This window comes from Macaca thibetana, chromosome 4 (assembly GCF_024542745.1).
Source record: "Macaca thibetana thibetana isolate TM-01 chromosome 4, ASM2454274v1, whole genome shotgun sequence".
In the NCBI taxonomy this organism is placed as follows: Eukaryota; Metazoa; Chordata; class Mammalia; order Primates; family Cercopithecidae; genus Macaca; species Macaca thibetana.
This window is the reverse complement of record NC_065581.1, coordinates 128,572,976-128,597,289: the sequence shown is the minus strand read 5'-3', so window position 1 is coordinate 128,597,289 and position 24,314 is coordinate 128,572,976. Positions and strand designations below refer to the sequence as shown.

Here is a 24,314-nt window from a genome sequence, read left to right as displayed (position 1 = left end):
CCGGGTGCAGTGGCTCACACCTGTCATTCCAGCACTTTGGGAGGCCGAGGTGAGCAGATCACTTGAGGCCACGAGTTCAAGATCAGCTTGGCCAACATGGCAAAACCCTATCTCTACTAAAAATACATGGGCATGGTGGCACGCACCTGTAATCCCAGCTACTTAGGAGGCTGCAGCATGAGAATCGCTTGAACCTGGGAGGTGGAGGTTGCAGTGAGCCAAGATCGCATCACTGCACTCCAGCCTTGGAGACAGAGTGAGACTCTGTCTCAAAAAATAAAAGTTAAAAAACTAAAAAGAAGAACTGCTGTACACTTCATAGTCATCATAATAAAGTCCTAAGGGCACATGTCTGGCTACCCTATTATTAGTGATACAAAGATGGGTCACTGACAGCTGGGTCCCTCCATTCTACAGGTACATTTGTTCCTTTGTGACTAACAAGTTATCTATGAGTCAGTTTTTGGTATCATGTAAAAGGGGTAAAATGAAATTTTTTAAAGTAAGCATTTCAATTTAATGTTTTTAGTTCTAATTGATGATCCTTGCCAGAATCAATTATTTTAACATCACTCTCATTATCAGCTTTATCATTACCTTGTTAACTATAATAGCGTACTTTTGAAGAATACATTCTCTGGAAGAAGAATACATTTACTATGTAGCATACCTCAAGAAGAGCGTTTTTTTTTTTTTTTTTTTTTTTTTTTTTTTGTTGGAGTTTCGCTCTTGTCACCCAGGCTGGAGTGCAGTGGCGCAATCTTGGCTCACTGTAACTTCTATCTCCCGGGTTCAAGAGATTCTTTTGCCTCAGTCTCCCAGGTAGCTGGAATTACAGAAGCGTGCCACCACACCCAGCTAATTTTGTAATTTTAGTAGAAACAGGGATTCATCATGTTATTCAGGCTGGTCTTGAACTCCTGACCTCAGGTGATCTACCCTCCTTGGTCTCCCAAAGTGCTGGGATGACAGGTGTGAGCCACCACGCCCAGCCTAAGAAGAGCTATATTTCATCAATGGGATGAACTACAGTATTTCTGAAAGAGGAAGGAAATGTACTTACTTCTTTCCTTATAACTTCTAATTTTCTGAAAAGTTGGTCACTTCCATAGGTGACAAAGGAGTTTTTCAGTGGTTGGTGATAGATTTTGTTTTGATTATTTTTCCTTGATTATCTCTATTGACTCATGGATTTTTATGTATAGTAATATATATTTTATATTCAATATTTTTTAACGCTTACTGAAAATGATATTTAAATAGTGGTTTGTCTGAATTCCAAACATAGTGTTCTTTTACTATATCATCATTACTGTTGGAGACTCAAACCTCTAAGTCTGACTCTCACCCATAAAATGTCTCACAGTGGGAAAATTCCACAGAAGATGGAAGCATCATCTTGTATTTAGCTAAAGTTCGAATATTATTTTTAAGGCTTGTGAAGGTGAAAACAGGAAGATGTAGGATATGGCTCTGTGTTTTTAAATCCTAGCTCTAAATAGCCTAAGCATCAATGATTCTTCAAAAACTGGAAAAGTAAAACACAGATCCATGAAGCAATTAGTCATAATCACAAACAAACACACAACTAGAATTAAGAGTCTTTGGGCAACAGAGCATGACAGTTAAGAATCATTTCTGTATTACATTTGAGATCTTAAGATAATACATTTAGCTTCATATTGAGCGCTCATCTTAATTTTTAATTGTTTACCCTTTATAAATAAATCAAAATTTCAAAAAGCATCTAAAGAAGGGATTTCATAAGTAAAAGTCTAATTAGTATAAGAACTCAATAATTCAGAATAACTTGTATGTTTGCAGAGGCCAACAGGAGGAATGGGAGATATAAATTACTGGAAAAGCTGATTGGAGAATTTAAAGAAAGAATGAAACTATACGTATCTTTAAAATATGCCAAGTATGTTGTCTCATTTTTATTATATACTATCAATTAACATCATTATTATATTAAACTACCAATTTATTTAGCCAACTTGTCTTTCCTTGAAAATCCATTTAATCTTCTTACCATATAAAAATTAACTTTAGCTCAATCTATGTTGATCAGTATAATTTGAGTTTTAACTATGTTTTCATTATTGAAGGACAATACAATTTAGAATGCATATCACAGTATTTTAGAAGCCTAAAACAGTTCTCACGATAGCTAAAAATTCACTGTTAGGCCATATTTTAAGTCTGTATATGATATGCAATTTCTAAAATTTTAAACTAACTTTATATGTTTTTAAATGTTTGTTCAACATGTATTACAAGTGAGTTCTTCCTGAAAAAAATTAACATGTTTCTTTTACATATTAATCACACTTCCTCAGACCTCAGAGTTCTGACCATCTTAATAAGTATTTACCTTCAAAATGAAATTTAGAATAAGTACATTTTCAAACCATTGTCATTGCTCTGCCTACATACGCAAATCAGTGTCAATTCCTGCAATAATTTAGAGGCTTCAACAAAACCTCACCTTGAGTTAAAGAACAGAACAATAAATGTATGACTGTACCAAAATAGAACATATATACTGAAAAAATATCTATCTATTGTATATCAATAAAAACAATGAAAAAAGCAACAAAAGAGCAATAAAAATATTTTTAGAACACTGATATAGGGGTTTTGGCTAGTACAGAGTTTTTAATTTAGTCTTAGACACAAAATTTTATTATAATTTCTGAAAAGTACAAATTGCAATGTACCTTCTCTGATCTCATTGAACCAATCAAAAGAGTTATTTCAGGCTGGGCAAGGTGGCTCAAACCTGTAATCCTAGCACCTTGGGAGACCCAGGTGGAAGGATCTCTTGAGCTCAGGAGGTTGAGATTGCAGGGAGCCATGATCATGCCAGTGCACTCTGGCCTGGGTGACAGAGTGAGACCTAGCCTTAAAAATAAATAAATAAATAAAATAGCACAGGTTTTTGAAAAAAGCACCAGGAAAGCACAATCTAAGCCAGCCTGGGCAACATGGCAAAACCTCATCTTTACAAAAAATACGAAAAAATTATCCCGGTGTGGTGGTACATGCCTGTAGCCTTAGCTACCCGGGAGGCTGAGGTGGGAGGATCACCTAAGTCTTGGGGGTGAAGGCTGCAGTGAGCTGTGATTGTGCCATTGTGCCCTAAGCAGCAGAGTGAGATGTCTCAAAAGAAAACAACAAAAAAAGAATTATTTCAAACACACCTTTCTGCCTTTAATACCACTGCTATCCCACAGTAATAAATATTTTATCATTCTTTTAGTCTGGGCATTTAAAACATAAACAAAAAAACATTCTGACTTTAGTTAGCTTCAAAGATTCTCCAGAACATTACATATAGATATGAGCTCTTCCAAAATAATGTTGTTTTTTATTAAGTCTAGGATTCATTTCTCTTTAAGAAAAGTAAAAAGAAATTCTCCAGTTAAAGTGGGCCAGGTGCGGTGGCTCACGCCTGTAATACCAGTACTTTGGGAGGCTGCAGCAGAACTGCTTGAAGCCAGGAGTTCAAGACCAACCTGGGCAACACAGTGTGGCCACGTCGCTATAAAAAAAGGTTTTTTTTAATTAGCCAGGTGTGTCAGTGCACACCTACAGTCCCAGCTTCTTGGGAGGCCAAAGTGGGAGGATCGCTTGAGCTTAAGAATTCGAGGCTGCAGTGAGCTATGATCACACCACTGCACTCTTGCCTGGGTGACAGAGTGAGACTTGGTCTCTAAAAATAAATGTTTTTTTTAATTTTGAAGAAAAGAATTTTTCTACAATTCATAGCTTCACTAAGCTGAACGTGTTATTTTTTCCCTATGAAAAATAAGACTGAATATTTCTATGTCGGTAGTAACTCCTAAAAGAGTTGGAAAGGTTCTCTGAAAGGAGATGGTTAGACACCCAACAGAGCAAAATACGATTCCCATAGACAGGATTCCAGTATCCAGAATCTTTTAAAAATGTGAGCAAAGCCAAAACCAAGAAAATCACTCGAAATTTGTTCACTAAGATGCCCTAACTTCTTTAAATCCCCAGGGAAAGGCAGCAGATGAGATAATGTCTACAGATAAAAGGGACAAAAGCACATTCTGTCAATGGCTATGGTTCAAAGATGGTCTTAGGAGCATAGTTCCTACCAAGACCACCATTTGCTTAACCTATTGCTCCTGGTGCTTTGGGAGGCTCTTCCCCCAACACCAGTGAAATCAGAGAGACAGGTGTGCTTGAGAAACAGATAAAGGAAATAGCAGAAGTTTTTGAAGAAAAGCACCACGAAAGCACAATCTAAAATAGGAAATATTCCTGATGTCTCACAAAACACTAACATTATTTGGGAGTTAGGGGCTGAATGCGGAACTCATATCCTCAATATTAGTTTGAGCTAGAATATTAACCAGGGGGGCTTTTAGAGACAGGTAAGAAAAACTAAAAACTGAATTATGTCCTAATATCAGGATTCTGTACAATAGTATGAAATACCAAACAAGGAGATATAATAAGCCTTTTTTTTTTTTATCTTTAGGAAGTATGAAAAGACAGCAAAAAATTTATCTATTCAGGATTCTTTTTCTTTGCACCAAGTTGGGTCTAGTTTCTTGATTTCCATGTAAAATATCAAGTTATAATTACCAACTTTCCGGAGCTCAAAGGAAGATTCAAACTGGTGCCCAGCTGCCAGGAGGAGGACCGCATAATTAATTCCTGACTGTAGTGTTGGCTCAGATTCAAATGCCTTTTTGAACCTATAAAAAACCACAAATGTACAAGTTAACTTTCTCAATCATGAAACCCTGGGTGTGTAATAGCTTCTGTTTGTATAACTCCAATGCCTGAGCAAGTAAAAATATTGCACTGGCCTTCACCCCAGAATCTGGTGTGTTATTAGCACTTAACGCTTCAGAAACTGCTTATCTTTGTCCACAGTTCTATTGCTTTCCCCCACTTAGCTCACCCTCAACCTACCTAGTAACCCTAGTCTTTTAAAAAATCCTGTCTTCAATCATCTACCAGAAGTATGTGAATGTGAAAATTTAGTTACAAGGGCACTTGTTACGAGATGAAAAATTACCCTAAATATCCAATATTATACAGTGTAATATAAAATAACATATATTCCAAATGTTAGAAAGCAATGTAGTCATTTATGTTGTGGAAGCATGTTAAAAGTCAGAAGAAAACTAGTGTTTCCAAGTAAAATGTAGCCGTCTACTTGGAAGCCATCATTCAGGGTGTGTGTGTGTGTGTGTGTGTGTGTGTGCGTGCAATAAACATTTAAAAATGAGAACCCTGCACATATTTTTTAAAGTAGTTTTTAAAAACTCTTAAAAATATACAGAGCACTGAGGAGGTAACATACTGAAATGATCAATTCCATAAGAATGATATAAAAATGAAATAATGTCAATTATAGGATGAAATTAAGAAAAGCAGAGATTGTGTCTCTACATACTAATTTTGGCTCAGAGAGTTATAAAAAGACTTTTCTGAATATGCATAAAACTGAGTATCAACCTTTGAAAACACTTCAATATTTAAAAGGACTTCAGTGTTTGGATATTTACTTTATTTTCAAGGTAATACTTCCTAGGATACATTTAAGGGTTTCCTTACATGCATCATTAAACAGGCAATGATAGTCAATATAATTTCACTTAGGGGTATGTAAAATCAGAAAAATAAAATAAATGCCCTAGTGACTAAGAGGAACTGCCTGAGGCCAATGCATGAAAAATGAAACTTTTATGTTTAAAAAAATCATGCTGAAGAAAATATAAGAACTAAATATCTAACAAATGACCATTTGATGATACCCAAAAAGGTTATGTGGGAAGAAATACATTACAATTCCAAGATAAAAACATTCTCACCTAAGTCATAACTGTGTAAATAAAAGACAGGAATACTAAACATAGTGATAGGTACAATAGTGTATATTGTAGGCACAATACGTGTATATTCTTGGCTTTTATACATACTCAAAATTTTCCATAATTTAAAATAAATTAAACATCAAATGAAAACAAAAAATACATTTTTCTGAATGTTGAGGACCATGTCTCTTTTTTAAAGGTCTTGCTCTTTAAGTAGAACAAGCATCTCTGAATGGAGGCAAAAATAACTATGAATCTTAACTAGTTGGCTCTGATAGTTATGTACCTATGGAATAAAAAAAAGTACCACTGCATCACTATAGGTGAATAAAAAGCATATTTTAATGTTTCCAGAAGTATACATGTTTCCATTCTAAAATGAAAGTATATACACCTAGACTACAGATACTCAACACTATATCAAGGCAAGTCACAACTTACAGGTCAACTTACAAGTCTTAGACTAACATAAGTCTCAAAGTTCTTTGTCTTTGTTCAGAGGCAAGTATAGTGTCCCAACAAAAAGGATTTAGGAGAAGAAAGAAGTAGACACTTCCCTTTCTACCAATTCATATCAAGATACATAATATTTTTCATTAAATACATTATTGCATTTTCCCTGAAACCAAAGAACATGAAAAGTCTCTCTTAAAGATATGAAAAGGAAGAGGCAAAAATGAAGGCATATCAAAATCAATCAATAAATATTGGCGAATATCTCCTATGTGCCAGAACCAACCCAAATGAATATTTGGGTTTATATCTGTTTTTCTGTTGCCACAAACAATATATATTTTTGTATTTTAAATGAAAATATAAATACCAATAAAATTAATAATTCACATTTTTCTCAAGCTCCCCTCCATCCATGAGACTAAATTGAATACCGTATTGAGGAAAAAGTCTTAATGTTTTCTGGAGCTTAAAAGAGCACGTAGGTATATTACAAAAGAAATAAAATCCTGTCATATATCATTAGTATACCACTGCAGGAAGTGGGAATTCTCCCATACTGTAAAAGCAAAGAAGTACAGTATTCTTGGCAGAAAATTGCCAATATCAAAACTATAGAATTTTTGTTTGTTTGTTTTTTTGAGATGGAGTTTCGCTCTTGTTGCCCAGGCTGGAGTACAATGACACGATCTCAGCTCACTGCAACCTCTGCCTCCAGGGGTCAAGCAATTCTCCTGCCTCAGCTTCCCGAGTAGCTGGGATTACAGGCATGTGCCACCATGCCCGGCTAAATTTTTGGGTTTTTTTTTTTTTCAGTAGAGACAGGGTTTCTCCATGTTCGTCAGGCTGGTCTTGAACTCCAGACCTCAGATGATCCGCCCACCTTGGCCTCCCAAAGTGCTGGAATTACAGGTGTAAGCCACTGCACCCAGCCAACTATAGAAATTTTTTAAAACTATGTATACCTCTTAACAAAACAATTATACATTTGCAAATTTATACCATGAAAAAATATTAAACATGTAATCAGAAGTTTCATTACAAGGGCATTTGTTACAAGATGAAAAATTACTCTAAATGTCCAATAATACTATAAAGTATAATATGGAACAAAATATTATACAAATGTTGGGAACCTACATAGCCATTTATATTGTGGACAAATATTAAATGTGAGGGGGAAAACTTGTGTTTCCAAGTAAGACGTAGTCGTCTACTTGGGAGCCATCACTCCTGCTTCAGTAACTAGGGGGAAATAAGAACACATATCAAAAACACATTTTTGCGGACACTGGAGATCTATGGAAGCAACAAAAAAATCACTGAAATAAATTCCAAAGAGGGAAGTGACCTTCCAAGATGAGCTGAATTGCCGTTGTCTTTCATGGGGGCATTTGCTGATTCTGATCCTAAGATTAGGCTTGGGCTTGGCATGGGCAGAAAAACTCTGTCTACTTTAAACTTTACCAAGGAAAAGAAAAACTAGTGGATTTCTTGATAATTGCGTGGTTTGGCATGACAGAATGAAACCTGGAAGAGTCCCAAATGTGTGGCTGTTTTCTTCACAGGACATTCGTTGAATGCTGAGTTGTACAGGAGGCTAGGGCGTGGAGTAGAGCTGGGATGACAGAGTGAAATCTCCTGAGTGTTTAGGAGAAAAGTCCCACTAGGGAAAGGAGTCTACAACAACCATAGGAAAAAAGTCTCCCCTTTAAGAAATTTACCACATTTTGGGCTGGGCACACTGGCTCCCAGCCCTTTGGGAGGCCAAGGTAGGTGGATCACTTGAGGTCAGTTCAAGACCAGCCTGGACAACATGGTGAAATCCTATTTCTACTAAAAATATAAAAATTAGCCAGGCATGGTGGTGTGTGCCCCTAGTCCCAGCTACTTGGAAGGCTGAGGCAGGCAAATCACTTGAACCCTGGAGGTGGAGGTTGCAGTGAGCCAAGATTATACCACTGCCCTCCTGGGCAACAGAGAAAGACTGTCTCAAAAAAATAATAATAATAAAATAAAGAAAGAAAAAAGAAAAAGAAAAAAGAAATCTATCAAATTGTGGAGAATAAAGAGCTAAACACAAAACTCCTAAGGACAGATATGAAATATCCCACAGTATTTAATGGATAAGAAGATAGAAATCTGCCTGCCTATCAATTAGAAGTTCAAGAGGGTCACAGCTAACAAGCAGAGATAAAATAGAAACAGACTAGGTCAATGAAAATAAAAACCTAGACCCAACCCAACTCAACTGCATTTGTTGAGGTAATCAGCTTCTTACCCTATCTGGCTAACAGAGAAAAGGGAAAATCTCTGTGAGTGAAAATAAAATCATCTCCAAGTCTCAATAATTTTTTAATACAAAATGTCTGGGATACAATAGAGAAATATGAGACATGCAAAGAGCCAGGAAGTTGTGACCAATAAACAAGAGCAAACACAGACAAGAAAAGCTGACCTACAGATAATTCGGATACTGGAGTTTATAGACAAGGACTTTAAGATAATTATGACAAATATGGTAAAGAATATAGAGAAAAAGATAAAATGGATAAAAGATATAAACAACTTCAAAAGAGAATCAGAATCAAAGAAATCACATAATCTAGCACCAAAACATACAATACCTGAAAACAAGAATTCAGTGTATGGGCTTACAAGTTAATTCAACAAAGTGGAAAAACAGTTTTGGTGAACTACCTTCTATGTCAATAGAAGGTATCTAAACTGAAGCAGAGATATAGAAAAAAAAAGAAAAAAGAAAGAAAACACACACACACACAATAAAGCATAAGAAACAGAGGAGACACAGTTAAATGGTCTAACCTATGTATCACTGTAGCCCCGGAAAGAGAAGAAAGAGAATATGGAGCACAAGAAATATGTGAGATATAATGGATAAAAACATTTCAAAACTGATGAAAACATCAACCCACAGATCCAAGAAGCTCAGCAAAACTCATGCAGGATAAAATAAGATAATTATAGTCTAAATGCTAAAACATGTTACCAAAATCCAAAAACACAGTGGAAAATCTTTTAAAATCAGCCAGAGAAAAAAGATACATTACTTTCAAAGGAGCAATAAAATTGACAGTAGACTTTGCCATACAAACTCTGGAAGCCAGAATACAACGTAGCGACATCTTTAGAGTAATAAAAGAAAAAAAAAAGCCTAAAAAAGATATTTTCAGACAAAAACTGGGAACTAGTTGCCAGCAGATCTGAACTATAAAAAAATACTAAAAGTGCTTCAGACTAAAGGAAAATGATTTCATTTGGAAGCACTGAACTTCAGAAAGAAAGAGCATTGGAAAGAGTAAATATGTGACAAGATCTAAAATATAAAAATTATTTAAAATCTATTGATTATTTAAACTGCTCCAAGTTTCTTTCCTTGTTCAGGAAGCAGTAAAATACAAAATGTAAGGTAGACTATAAAAGTAAAGGATGCAGGTTGTAATCTCTAGGGAATACTCAAAGAATAATATGAAAACTATTACTACAGTGCTAATGTAGCAGAAAATGTAATACTAAGTTAATAAAAATAAAGCAAGAATTGAGGACTAAAGGAACAAAAAACATGTAAGACAAATACAAAATAAATAAGACAAATAGTCAATACTATTGATATAACCCCAACTATCAGTTACCACATTAAATGTAAATGATCTAATCATTCCTAATAAAAGAGATTTTTCAAATTGAACTGAACAATAACAGCAAAAAAACGCAATTATATTCATTTTTAAAAGGCACACTGTAAATACAAGTTGAGTAACCCTAATCCAAAAACTTGAAATCTAAAATGTTCCAAAATCCAAAACTTTTTGAGTGCTGATGTGATGCTCAAAGGAAATGCTCATTGGAGCATTTCTGATTTCCAATTTTCAGATTAGGGATGCTCAACTGGCAATTATAATGCAAATATTCCCAAATTCAAAAATATAAAAAATCCAAAACACTTCTGGTCCCAAGCATTTTATATAGAAAAGATACTTAACAAGTATTAGGACACAGGTAGGTTGAAAGTGAAATGATGCATAAAGATGTATCATCCAAATATTAAATAAATGTTATTATAGGTTAATATCAGACAAAATTGTCTTTAAGATAAAAATGATAAGAGAAAAAAAGGAACGTTTCATAATGATAAAGAGGTAAATTCAATAGGAAAATGTAATAGTCCCAAATGTACCTAATAGTATGGTTTCAAAACATATACAGAAAAAATGGACAGAACTAAAAAAGCAGACATACAAATCTACAATCACAGGTAGAGATCTTAAAACACTCTCAGTGATGCTCAAACAAACAGACAAAAATTATCAGTGAGGATATAGATTTGAATAACATTATTAGCCAAGTTAATCTGACTGACTTACATGGAACACTACACCTAACAACTGTGTACCATATTCTGGGCCATAAAGTCCTTCTCAACAAATTTCAAAGGACTGAAATAATGAAAAATGTGTTCTCTCACCACAATAGAATTAAACCACAGAACAATAAAGAAAGATATATTTGGAAATTGGGCAACTCAGTTCATAACCCAAAGGTCAAAGAAGAAATCATACTGAAAATTAGAAGGTATTTAAACTGAACTATATATATATGTTGTTATATATGAAGTAATGAAAGTCTAATAGATAAAATGTCTGGGATGCAGAACAAATTATACCTTTAAATGTAGACATTGGAAAAGGAGCAAGGTTGAAAAATCAATGCTCCAAGCTTCCATCTAGTAAACGAACAGCGTATCATCTTCAAAGTAGAAGGAAGGGTATAATAAAGAAAAGAGCTGAAATCAGTGAAATAAAAAGCAAACATGCAATAAAGAAAATAGTGTCAAAATGTGGTTCTTTGCAAAGATTAATAAAATTGATAAACTCCTAGGCAGACTTCTCATGAAACAGAGAGAAACAAAAATTACTGCTAAGCCCTCATAAACAAAAAGAGGGGCATCAGTACAGATGATATGAGCATTAAAAGCAAAGTAAAGGACATTTCGAACAACTTTATGCCAATAAATATAACAACACGGGTAAAATGAAAAAATTTCTTAAAATCACATGTAAGCATGACACAAGAAAAAATGGAAACTCTGAATAGCTCCATATCTGTTAACAGAATTTATAATAATCTGAAATTCTTCTTTTTATTGTCTATCTGCTCCAAGAGAATGTAAGCTCTGTAAGAGCAGGAACCTTCTCAACCTTGCTGACCAATGAATCTCTGGTACTTGAATAATCAGAATATCTGACATGCTGCAGGTGATTATGAAATACTTGTGAAATGAAGAAAGAATGCATCCACCTCCTACCAAGAACCAGGCTGAGATTACTGGTAAATACGTCAGCTCATACAAGATACAAATAATCTTTTAACTTCCGTTAGTGATCTCAACTCTGATCTTGATAAAACCATATTACTAGAAACTACATCCTTGGACCACCTTAAACAAGTGAATAGGATATAACTTTCACTGTGTTACATTATTCACTGTGTTACATCTTAATGTTACTGGAGTCCAAAACTTCAATAAAAATATTGATGATGGCCGGGCGCGGTGGCTCAAGCCTGTAATCCCAGCACTTTGGGAGGCCGAGGCGGGTGATCACGAGGTCAGGAGATCGAGACCATCCTGGCTAACATGGTGAAACCCCGTCTCTACTAAAAATACAAAAAACTAGCCGGGCGTGGTGGCGGGCGCCTGTAGTCTCAGCTACTTGGGAGGCTGAGGCGGGAGAATGGCGTGAACCGGGGAGGCGGAGCTTGCAGTGAGCCGAGATCAGGCCACTGCACTCCAGCCTGGGAGACACAGCGAGACTCCGTCTCAAAAAAAAAAAAAAAAAAAAAAAAATATTGATGATGTTGTTTATATAGCTTTTATTGATTGATTGTTGTTTATGTAGATTATATTTACACAGGGTCTGTCATGAGAAATTCCTTTAATTTACTGTGAGGGAGAGTTTAGCTTCCTCTGAATAATCGGTATATGATTTTTTTTCACTCTATTACTAAAAAGCATATTGGCTTGAAGCTCAGTCATAGCAAGCATGTTGATCCTTATTATTGCCATATTTACATTCTCTAGTTTCTTTGTGTTAATTTTCATATATATTTTATCATTTTGTTAATTTTTCAATTTTTTTTTTTTTTTTTTTTTTTTTGAGATGGAATCTCGCTCTGTCACCCAGGCTGGAGTTCAGTGGTGCGATCTCAGCTCACTGCAACCTCTGCCTCCCGGATTCAAGCCATTCTCCTGCCTCAGCCTCCTGAGTAGCTGGGATTACAGGTGCGTGCCACCACGCCTGGCTAATTTTTGTATTTTTAGTAGAGGTGGGGGTTTCACCATGGTGGTCAGGCTGGTCTCGAACTCCTGACCTTGCGATCCACCTGCCTTAGCCTCCCAAGGTGCTGGAATTACAGGCATAAGCCACTGCACCCGGCTCATTTTGTTTGTTTTTCTAAGACTCAAACTTGATTTTACAAATGTAGATGTTAAAATAATGATGATATCCATTTTAACTGAAGATGCTGTCTCAGACATTTTAGGGTAAGAGTGTCACAGTATCAAACAACTTGCGAATCCCAGTGGCTTGCAACTCCTGTTCATGCTACATATCTGTGTCATGAACTCTGTGTCATGGTTCAGCTCTGCTCCACATTGTCTTCCATCTGGGATCCAGCCTGAAGGAGCAGCCTTCTTGTGGGAATGGCCAAGGAAAAAGTACATGTGGTACAATCACAAAATTGCTCTCAAAGCTTCTGCTCAGAATACACATCAATCAAGACACACAACCAAGTCTGGTGTCATGGGTGGGAATATTTAATCTTCCTACAAATGAGGACAGTGTATTTCTAACAATAATACAACAGCATAGATTATAGTCTCTATCAAAGAAAGCTGTGATTAACATCAAATGGTAAAAGAATCAATAGTAGCTGCCTCTGATTACTGAGCACCTACTAGGTACAAGGCACTGAATGAGACATTTCAGGCATAATACTTCTAATTCTGACAACTCTTTAAAGTAGGGGGAATTCCTTGTCAACAAGAAAACTGAAGCACAGGAATATTAAGTTATGCAGTGAGGAAGTGGTCAAGCAGGAACGCTACCCAGTTCTGCTGGATTCCAAAGCCTAGGCCCTTTTCTTTGTATGGCTCTGCCTACCCTTTGGTTTATACTAACAATTTTTGTAGTTCCTTTTCATTGATTTCTGGGAATTTTTTTTGTTTGTTTTTAATAAAAGGGAGTTGAATGAAACAGGAAAAATAAAAATGAGAAATAAATGAGAGAATTGCTTTTATATTAAGGATAAGGCTTGTATTCTATATACAACAGAAACAGATACTGATATATTCTAAAAAGAACGGTGTTTTTCACAATCTATTTGATCAGTCTCATAAAACAAAAGACTAATACTTCAAAAAGACTTACATGGCAATACTGCTGAAATGCACCCATAAAAACACACCAAACAAGAGTTTTATATTGTTGAGAATGTTACAGTTTAGCAAGAGGATACGTAAATATGAACAATATGTAAGTCTATCCATAAAGAAACCTATAAACAATGATTAAAAGTGCAAAACTATCTATAAAGATAGATAAATAAAAGGATGAAGCTGAATTAGATAAGACTTTAAGAAGGAAATAAATCTTAGGGAACTACACATTTACATCTTAAGAGAAATTTAGTGCCTATCTTTGAGTAACCATACGAAGTTATTTCCACTCCTGTTGATTTTTTTTTTTTTTTAATTTTAGCACTAAATATTTGTTGAAAGGGGCAAATAATTTTTTTTTTTTTTTTTGAGATGAAGTCTCACTCTGTCACCCAGGCTAGAGTGCAATGGCGCAATCTTGGCTCACTGTAACCGCCGCCTCCCAGGTTCAAGTGATTCTCCTACCTCAGCCTCCCGAGTAGCTGTGACTACAGGCATGCGCCACCACACCCAGGTAATTTTTGTATTTTTAGTAGAGATGGGGGTTCACCATGTTGGTCAGACTGGTCTCGAACTCCTGACCTCAGGTGATCCACACACCTCGGCCTCCCAAAGTGCTGGGATTACAGGCATGAGCCACTGCACCCAGCCAAAAGGGGGCAAATAATTTGCATTATTTAATTCATTATTTCATTTAAAAGTTGAAAACTTTTCTTTCAAGCTTTCAAAGCAATAGGTTTCTGTTCAAGAATTGCCTTATGATTAGTACTGTATTTTTCACCTGATTGCAAACTAGCTTAAAAGCAGTTAAGTCCTTGATTATAGAGTGAGTGAAGTCTTCACAAAAAAGACTTTTCACTTTTCACATCTGCACTGATATGTTCAACAGAAATCAAAAATAAAGAAAATATTTTTGAACTGATTATTTCTAGCTGGAATATCTACTTTCCAACAAAGAAGACACTGAGCTCAAGTCAAGTTCTTGCTATTTTTCATTGTTGTGATATAACAGCTGTGATTCTTTCTATGAGACACAAAGGTAATTAAATTAGAATTTCATGGTGTTTTTTATCTCTAGGGATATTTCTGAAATTAACACTCATAAAATAACTCAGAGACAAAGCAGGACAGCATGTGAAGAAACTAATGCTGAATCACCCTGCTGTTGTGATCTGCTGGTGGGGGTATAACCCTCCAATTCAAACTACTTATTTGTGTACATATCTTCTTATAATAGAAAACTCGGGAACAAAATAAAAGAACCCCAAGTTCTAACTGTGTTTTTCCAGTCCTTTTACCACGCACATATTTTTTTCCCAAGAAAAGAGAATCACACTATTTTTATGATCTGCTGTTTAACTGATGAAATATCATGATGCATGTTACTATTAAACATTTTTCAAAACCACAATTTTCTTCTGGGCATATACTTAAAATAATTGAAAGTAGAACCTTAAAGAGATATTTATACACCAATGTTTAAAGTAGCATCATTTACAATAGCCAAAAAAGTTGGCAACAATTTAAATGTCCATCAAGAGATGAATGGATAAACAAAATGTGGTATAAACACACAACACAGTTATTATTCAACCTTACAAAGGAAGGAAATTCAGACACATGCTACAACACGGAGGAAGATTTGAGGGCCTTACACTTAGCAAAATAAGACAGCCACACACACACACACAAAACCCAAACCAAATATGACACCACTTATGTGAGGTACTTACAGTAGTCAAATTCAGAGAGATTTATAGAAAGACAGAAAATGATGGTGCCTAGGGTCAGGGGAAGGAGAGAATGGGAAGTTGTTGTCTAACAGATACAGAGTTTTAGCTGTGCAAGATAAAAAAATTTTCTGTGGATGGATGGTGATGATAGTTGCATAACAATATGAATGTACTTAATGCCACTAAACTGTACACTTAAAATGGTTAAAATGGTAAATTTTATGTTATATATATTTTACCACCAAATTTTGAATGAATGATACTCCATCCTTTGTAAATGTGATTCTTTGCTTAACAACTTCTCTATTTTGGGATATTTAGATTTCTTCCAACTTTTTGTGAAGTTCAGTGTCATGAACACCATTGCAGATCTTTGTTTCTATGTCTACTATTTCTTTAGGATAGTTTCCCAGTGACAGAACTGGATCATAGAACATGAATGATTTCAAAGCTCTTGATGCACAATGCCAAACTGCTTTCCAGAAAGGTCTTTACCAATTCACATTCTCAAGAGCGGTGTAGGAGGGTGACTTTTACAGCGCACCCATGCCGAAATAAATTATTCTCATCTTTGCCAATTGATTGCAATAAGAAAGAATAGCTCAGGATTCTAACTTGCTCTAATTTGATTACTCTTAAGGGTGAACAGTTTTCATATGTTTATGATGCATGTACACTTATTCTTGCAATAACTGCCCCAATTATTTAAAAAGAAATGCAAACCCATATTCTGAGAAGGTTGGAAAGATGGGAAGAGATACACGTGGAAGAGCTCGGGAGGGGAAGTGGGGTTGGGGGTTTAGATTCAATCTTTGAGGCTATGAAGAACAGTAAAGATTTAGGAGGAAGGAAGTGACAACAAATATGGAGAAAATCTAAATATTTCATGCAAGGGGAATAGTTACATCAACCAATTATGATTAATCTATGCTGTAAGATGGATCCACTAAAGCAGAATCTCCAGGAGCAAAGAATTTCACATTGCTGAAAAATTCTCTAAGTAATTCTGATGTTCTCAGCCAGATTTGCAAACAATCGCTTTGGTTCACTAAATGAAATCACTCCTATTCTTCCATATTCTCCTTCCTTTTCAGTATAATGCTTGACAAATATCTAATTCTCTCCCTCATTCCTCTAACAACTGAATTACATAAAGCAAGCCTTAGTTTCTCTCCTTAGGTGCTCCTTCTTTGTTAGTCAATTAGGAAACCTCTACAGAGACATAGTAAATACTCATTCTGGCCGTGTACAGTGGCTCATGCCTATAATCCCAGCACTTTGGAAGGCTGAGGAAGGATCACTTGAGCCCAGGAGTTTGAGATCAGGCCTGGGCAACATAGTGAGACACCCATCTCTAGAAAAAATTTGAAAAATCAGCTGGGTGGTGGTGCACATGGGTAGTCATGGATACTTCAGAGGCTGAGGCAGAAGGATAGTTTGAACCCAGGAGGCTGAGGCTGCAGTGAGCCACAGTCACAACACTGCACTCCAGCCTGGGTGACAGAGTGAGATCTTGTCTCAAAAAAAAAAAAAAACAGGCCTGTAATCCCAGCACTTTGGGAGTCCGAGGTGGGCAGATCACGAGGTCAGGAGATTGAGGCCATCCTGGCTAACATAGTGAAACCCCGTCTCTACTAAAAATACAAAAAAAAAAAAAAATTAGCCGGGTGTGGTCACAGGTGCCTGTAGTCCCAGCCACTTGGGAGGCTGAGGCAGGAGAATGGCATGAACCCGGGAGGCGGAGCTTGCAGTGAGCCGAGATCGCACCACTGCACTCCAGCCTGGGTGACAGAGCGAGACTCCATCTCAGAATAAATAAATAAATATATATATATATATTTTATATATGTATATATAATTCTTAGACCTCAACTTGGTCATGCCATAACACAGCTTCATCCAATCCATCGTCTGCTGAATGTGCTTTAAATCAAGGTCAAAGCTTCAGTCCAATGTTCCAGGGCACTTGTTTACAAAGCAACTATGGACACGCTGTGTGTTTTACCCAAGTTCTTAGGTCATTCTGGAACTAGTGATCCCTTAGGAACCCTGTACATCTGGTCACCAATGAGCTGGTGTCATGCTGAGTTACTAAGAACTCTTCAGGCCTTGTGTTCTAAAAATAAAAATCAACCAAAATTTGGGGACTCATATAACAGACACAATAAAGGACTAAGCAAAAATAATGTTAATGCAACTATGGTGAGATAAAACTCTGGAGGTGGGGAGAGAGGGGGAAGGAGGGTGGTAAAAATGAAGAGAACACTGAGAAACAACTCGAAGCCAAGACAAAGGAAACAAGGCTAATCTGGCAAATGGAAAATCGACATTGCTCTTTATTTGTCTGTTGATTAGTTTGTTATATAACTCTTCCAAAGTAGAGCCAACCCCATTAATAATGTAAAAACTAAATCTTTATTAGGCACACATTACTGTTTGAATAGCACTGTCACTGACGTAAAAGAAAATTAGTTGATAAGGCCAGGCTCGCTGTTCTTCCCCAAGTTACTATGGAAAAATGAACATACTAATGCTAAAAGCAGACTTAATGCTTTTAATTTCCTGGTTATGGATCTTTTTTGGCATTATAACAAGACAGACATGATTATGCTAATACAGTACAAACACCTAATTTCCTTTCGAAGTTCTCAAAATGACTTCATATCTTCCCTTAAGAACAAGAACACCATTTTCTCCAAAACCAAATGTGATTTCATGCAAGTACTACCTATCCTACATGGTGCCACAATAGCCCTGATATATGAAATTCAGACAGGGCCTGTGTAAAAATTACAGATTCTACACATTTTCCCTCATTAGCTAAAATGTTTAGCTATATCCAGAAAGAAAAAAAATGACTTTTAGAAATATTTTATAACAAGGGAAATTTAATATAGTCAATGTTCATTTTGAACATGGATAAATATATCAAATATGTAAAGAAATACAAAATGGGGGGGCAGAAAAAAATACAAAATTATTCACTAAGGATGTATTATACACCAAGGATATAACACTAAAGGCTTACTAAATTTCAGGACTTTAACATATGTTGTTTTATTCAGTCCTCACAACAAAGCACTCATCCCAAAGAGATTAGTCTAAACCGATTGTAATAATCCCATCCTCTTTGCTAGTGATTTGTGTAGTTTGGGGCTGATGAAATACTAGAAGCATGAAGGCATAAAGAAAGTCTGGAGTGGGTTTTTACAGGCATGTTTTCTCAGTCCTAAGAGAATGATACAGGAAAACATTGTCTCATTTCCCCTCAACACTGGTGCAGCTAATCTGGATTGATTCTGGAATGGCCATAGCCATCTTGCAACCCTGAGTAGGGCAGCCCAAGGTCAGAGCCACCCATGGCCATAGCAAGAAAAAGGACCTGACTGATGTCTTTCAGTTGCTGGTTCAACCTGCACTTGAGCCAGTCCTACTTCTGAACTTCATGTTTTAGGAGATACACTTTCTTATGATTAAACCCATTGGAGTAAGGTGTTCTGCTACTTGCAATATGCCAAGAGCATTCTAATTCATCTAAGCAAGTGTTAATTTTTTTTTTAAGTAAGAAAATAGAATATTCTAAGGGTAATTTGCCCAAGATCACACTGTTTCCAAGTATTGTATCAACATTGATCCCTTGTGAGTCTCCCCTTAGTTCATACTTCTTCAACAAAACTGAAATCTAGACATTTCTGGAAATGTCTATGCCTGGAAACTTCAGGAAGGAGGGCCTAGGATACAGTAAAAACAACACTGGATCTGAAAAAATAAGATTTGAAATTTTATTAATCACAGAGCAACATGAAATTCACTGGAATTCTTTGACTTTCAATTTCGTCAGTTGCAATATGTGAAGTGGCCAGGTGTGGTGGCTCCCATCTGTAATCCCAGCACTTTGGGAAGCTGGGGCATTAGTATCATTTTGCTCCAGGAATTCGAGACTAGCCTGGGCCACATAGTGAGATCCCATCTCTACAAAAAATAAAAAAGTAGCCAGGCATGGCAGCATACGCCTGTGGTCTCAGCTACTTGGGAGGCTGAGGTGGGAGGATCACCTGAGCCCAGGAGTTCAGGGCTGCAGCAAGCTGTGATCTGTGCTGGGCGAAAGAGTGAGACCCTATCTCAATTTTTTTTTTTTTTTTTAAACAGGAAGAAAAATAGCCTTGCCTACTTCACAAGGTTCCTGTAAGCCTCCCTCATTAGTAACATGCATAGAACTTTGTGTGAACTTTAAGGGTTAAGGGCTCAATTATTATTAATATTTCTATCTATCGGAGCAAATACTGCATATAACAAAATTTTCTAAATAAGTCATACTGCATAGGAATTCAGCATAACCATTTGTGGTTATTTATTTTTAGATTGGCTTAAAAAAGAAAATGTGGAGATAATCTGGCAATGAGAACTTCTGCGGTCCTCTAAGGCATGGTGATTTGTCCCTAACACTTCCTTGGATCATCTCCAGGGGTTAAGTTTGCCACTTCAGAAACTTGGTGACTGTTTTTTAGGATGTAAGTCTCAGCTCTTTAGTCACAAATTCTCACCCTTTGAAAGCTGGCTCTCCTCCCAGCTTCTCACCCTCTCTGCTGTCATCTTGCTCCTTCTCCTGCAGCCCAAGTCATCCTCTAACTAGCATGTGATGGGCACCACTGCTGCCTTTAACTAATTTAAATCTTTATATTGAAAAGCTATGAGAAAAATGTCACAACCTTTTAAATACAAACTGCATTATTTCAGCCATTCTCAAGAGCTTAGATGAACAAAAATAACTAAGGAAATGACAAGGCAAAACATCAAATGTTAGAGAACTATTTTTTTAACGGCTAAATTAGGATGTATTCATTCAAACCATTCACTCTCTGTCTCACATAAGAGTCAACAATCACTTTGTTCCAACAATATACTGTAATTCAGCACACTTAGAAAAATCTAAACCAGCCAGGCGCGGTGGCTCACGCCTGTAATCCCAGCACTTTGGGAGGCAAGGCAGGTGGATCAGTGGAGTCCAGGAGTTCAGGATCAGCCTGGGCAACATGGGAAAACCTTGTCTCTGCAAAAAATACAAAAATTAGCTGGGCATGGTGGCATGCACCTGTAGTCCCAGCTACTCAGTAGGCTGAGACAGGAGGATTGCTTGAACCCAGGAGCTCAAGGCTGCGGTGAGCCAAGATTGCACCACTGCACTTGAGCCTGGAAGACAGAGCAAGATCCTGTTCTAAAATAATAATAATAATCATCATCATCATCATCATCATCATCATTTTTTCCCCTATTTTCTGTTTCACATTCTGAACCCACAACTAAAGCTATCAGAAAATAGATCACATCAGAGGCTCTCTGTAGCACTAAAATGCTGCCATTTAGTACTTGGATCAGATAATATGCCTCCCTCTACTGTGGGTCAGGAACATTTATTAATATTATTAAAAAGGAGAATTGCAGAAAAAGTTCGATGAGCCATTGTAATCACAACTGCTTGGATTCTCTTTCCATTGAGTTGGCGCTCTTATCCTTAAACTTTCCATGGTCAGTGGCTTACTGTTTATTCAAGTCAACAGAAAATGACTCAGTCCATGGAAAGAAGCCCGAGGGACTGACTACCTGCCCTAACACCTCACTCCTTATCCCAGCACCAGCATTTAAGAAATGAAAACCCAGAGGATTATGACTCAAAAGAAAAAAAAAAAAAAAAAAGGTCAGTGGAAACATCCCTTTGGGATGCATGACTAATGAGGGGGATAATCCTGGGAACATCTGGCCAGATGCCCAACAACCTCAGCAGCCCTGCTCTCTGTTAGCACCTTGACAGGGCAGTTTTCCTTCTCAGCTCTAACAGAAAGGGAGGTCGGGGACAATGCCAACACAAATAAGAGTATGTCTGCACTACAGTGGAAGCTGGACAAAACACTAAGAAATACCAAAATAGCTTTATAAGCAAGAACATGAAAAGACATCTATTTTAAGATTGGGGAGTGGGGGATCTCTTTTAGTGTTAAATAGGACAAATGGATATAATGACAATAATGGCAGATTATGGATAGGTCCACTACAGTAAAAGTGGCATTCTTACATTACTAAATAAATCAGTTAAGTGTCATGTGCAAGATCAACTCCTGAAGACTGTCCCATTAGAAGACTTTGAGCTCATAAACTAGGTATTGATAGAATGTATCTCAAAATAATAAGAGCTATTTATGACAAACCTACAAGCAATATCATACTGAATGGGCAAAAGCTAGAAGCATTCCCTTTGAAAACCGGCACAAGACAAGGATTCCCTCTCTCACCACTACTGTTCAACATAGTATTGAAAGTTATGGCTAGGGCAATCAGGCAAGAGAAAGAAATAAAGGTTATCCAGATAGGAAGACAGGAAGTCAAATGGTCTCTGTTTGCAGATGACATGATTGTATATTTAGAAAACTCCATCATCTCAGCCCAAAATCTCCTTAAACTGATAAGCAACTTCAGCAAAGTCTCAGGATACAAAATCAATGTGCAAAAATCACAAGCATTCCTATACACCAATAACAAACAGAGAGCCAAATCATGAGTCAACTCCTATTCACAATTGCCACAAAGAGAATAAAATACCTAGGAATACAATTTACCAGGGATGTGAAGGACCTCCTCAAGGAGAACTACAAACCACTGCTCAAGGAAATCAGAGGACACAAACAAATGGAAAAACATTCCATGCTCATGGATAGGAAGGATCCATATCATGAAAATGGCCATACTGCCCAAAGTAATTTATAGATTCAATGCTATCCCCATCAAGCTACCACTGACATTCTTCATAGAATTAGAAAAAACTACTTTAAACTTCATATGGAACCAAAAAAGAGCCCATATATCCAAGACAATCTTAAGCAAAAAGAACAAAGCTGGAGGCATCACGCTACCTGACTTCAAACTATACTACAAGGCTACAGTAACCAAAACAGCATGGTACTGGTACCAAAACAGATATATAGATCAATGGAACAGAACAGAGGCCTCAGAAATACCACCACACATCTACAACCATCTGATCTTTGACAAACCTGACAAAAACAAGCAATGGGGAAAGAATTGCCTACTTAATAAATGATGTTGGGTAAACTGGCTAGCCATATGCAGAAAGCTGAAACTGGACCCCCTCCTTACACCTTATACAAAAATTAACTCAGGATGGATTAAAGACTTACATGTAAGACCTAAAACCATAAAAACCCTAGAAGAAAACCTAGGCAATACCATGCAGGATATAGTATGGGCAAAGACTTCATGACTAAACCACCAAAAGCAATGACAACAAAAGCCAAAATTGACCAATGGGATCTAATTAAACTAAAGAGCTTCCGCACAGCAAAAGAAACAATCATCAGAGTGAACAGGCAACCTACAGAATGGGAGAAAATTTTTGCTATCTACCCATATGACAAAGGGCTAATATCCAGAATCTACAAGGAACTTAAATTTACAAGAAAAAAAACAACCCCATCAAAAAGTGGGTGAAGGATATGAACAGACACTTTTCAAAAGAAGACATTTATGTGGCCAACAAACATATGAAAAAAAAGCTCATTATCACCGGTAATTAGAGAAATGCAAATCAAAACCAAAATGAGATACCATCACACGCCAGTTAGAATGGCAATCATTAAAAAGTCAAGAAACAACAGATGCTGGAGAAGGTGTGGAGAAATAACGTTTTTACACTGTCAGTGGGAGTGTAAATTAGTTCAACCATTGTGGAAGACAGTGCGGTGATTCCTCAAGGATCTAGAACCAGAAATATCATTTGACCCAGCAATCCCATTACTAAGTATATACCCAAAGGATTATAAATCATTCTACTATAAAGACTCATGCACACACGTGTTTATTGCAGCACTGTTAACAATAGCAAAGACTTGGTAGCAAAGACTTGGACCCAACCCAAATGCCCATCAATGATAGACTGGATAAAGAAAATGTGGCACATATACACCATGGAATAGTATGTAGCCATAAAAAAGGGTGAGTTCATGTCCTTTGCAGGGACATGGATAAAGCTGGAAACCATCATTCTCAGCAAACTAACACAGGAACAGAAAACCAAACACCACATGTTCTCACTCATAAGTGGATGTTGAACGATAAGAACACATGGACACAGGGAGGGGAACATCACGCAATGGGGCCTGTCGGGGGTGGGGGCTAGGGGAGGCATAGCATTAGGAGAAATACCTAATGTAGATGTTGGGTGGATGGGTGCAGCAAACCACCATGGCATATATATACACCTATGTAACAAACCTGCACATTCTGGACATGCATCCCAGAACTTAAAGTATAATTTAAAAAAAAAGAAAGGAAGAAAGAAAGAAAGAAGTCTAGAAATCTTTGAGCTCTAACAGCATTTTCTGTTCTTACTAGAAAATAAATGGATAGCTTAAAATGAAATCATAAAAATCCTGACATCTTCAATTTGACCTGAAGACCTTGAACACAAAGCTCTTTTGAGAGGCAGTTAATGTTCCTAGGCTAAATGGGAATTATTAAAATAAAAGAGCCAGAATTTGTAAGTACAGAAAATTGAAACAAAAACAAAACCAGAAAAAACTCTGCTCCTTAACTGAACTTTATGCGACCTTGAAAGCTTTCAGTCTTCTAGATTATTTTGTTTTCAAATGGAAAAACACTTCTATTTTATCCTGGTACACAATGCACTCTGACTTCATAGGAGATATTTCCTATCTTAATTCATTAACCTTGAAAACCAGGCCTTTTTGGACTACCTATGCATTTCATTGTCACATACCAAAGCATTTTATGCTGGCCATAATG

At 36.7% G+C, this 24,314-nt stretch overlaps 1 protein-coding gene across 4 annotated transcripts in view; it reads right to left on the bottom strand.

Annotated features, from left to right (window-relative positions):
- The window catches only part of MAP3K5 (mitogen-activated protein kinase kinase kinase 5), a 245,182-nt gene that overhangs the window by 109,129 nt on the left and 111,739 nt on the right, over positions 1-24,314 (bottom strand). For all 4 annotated transcript variants that reach the window (XM_050787912.1, XM_050787910.1, XM_050787911.1 and 1 more), the window contains one exon: positions 4,618-4,730. In XM_050787912.1, the coding sequence (XP_050643869.1) occupies positions 4,618-4,730 (113 nt within the window). The remainder of the gene's footprint in view (positions 1-4,617; positions 4,731-24,314) is intronic.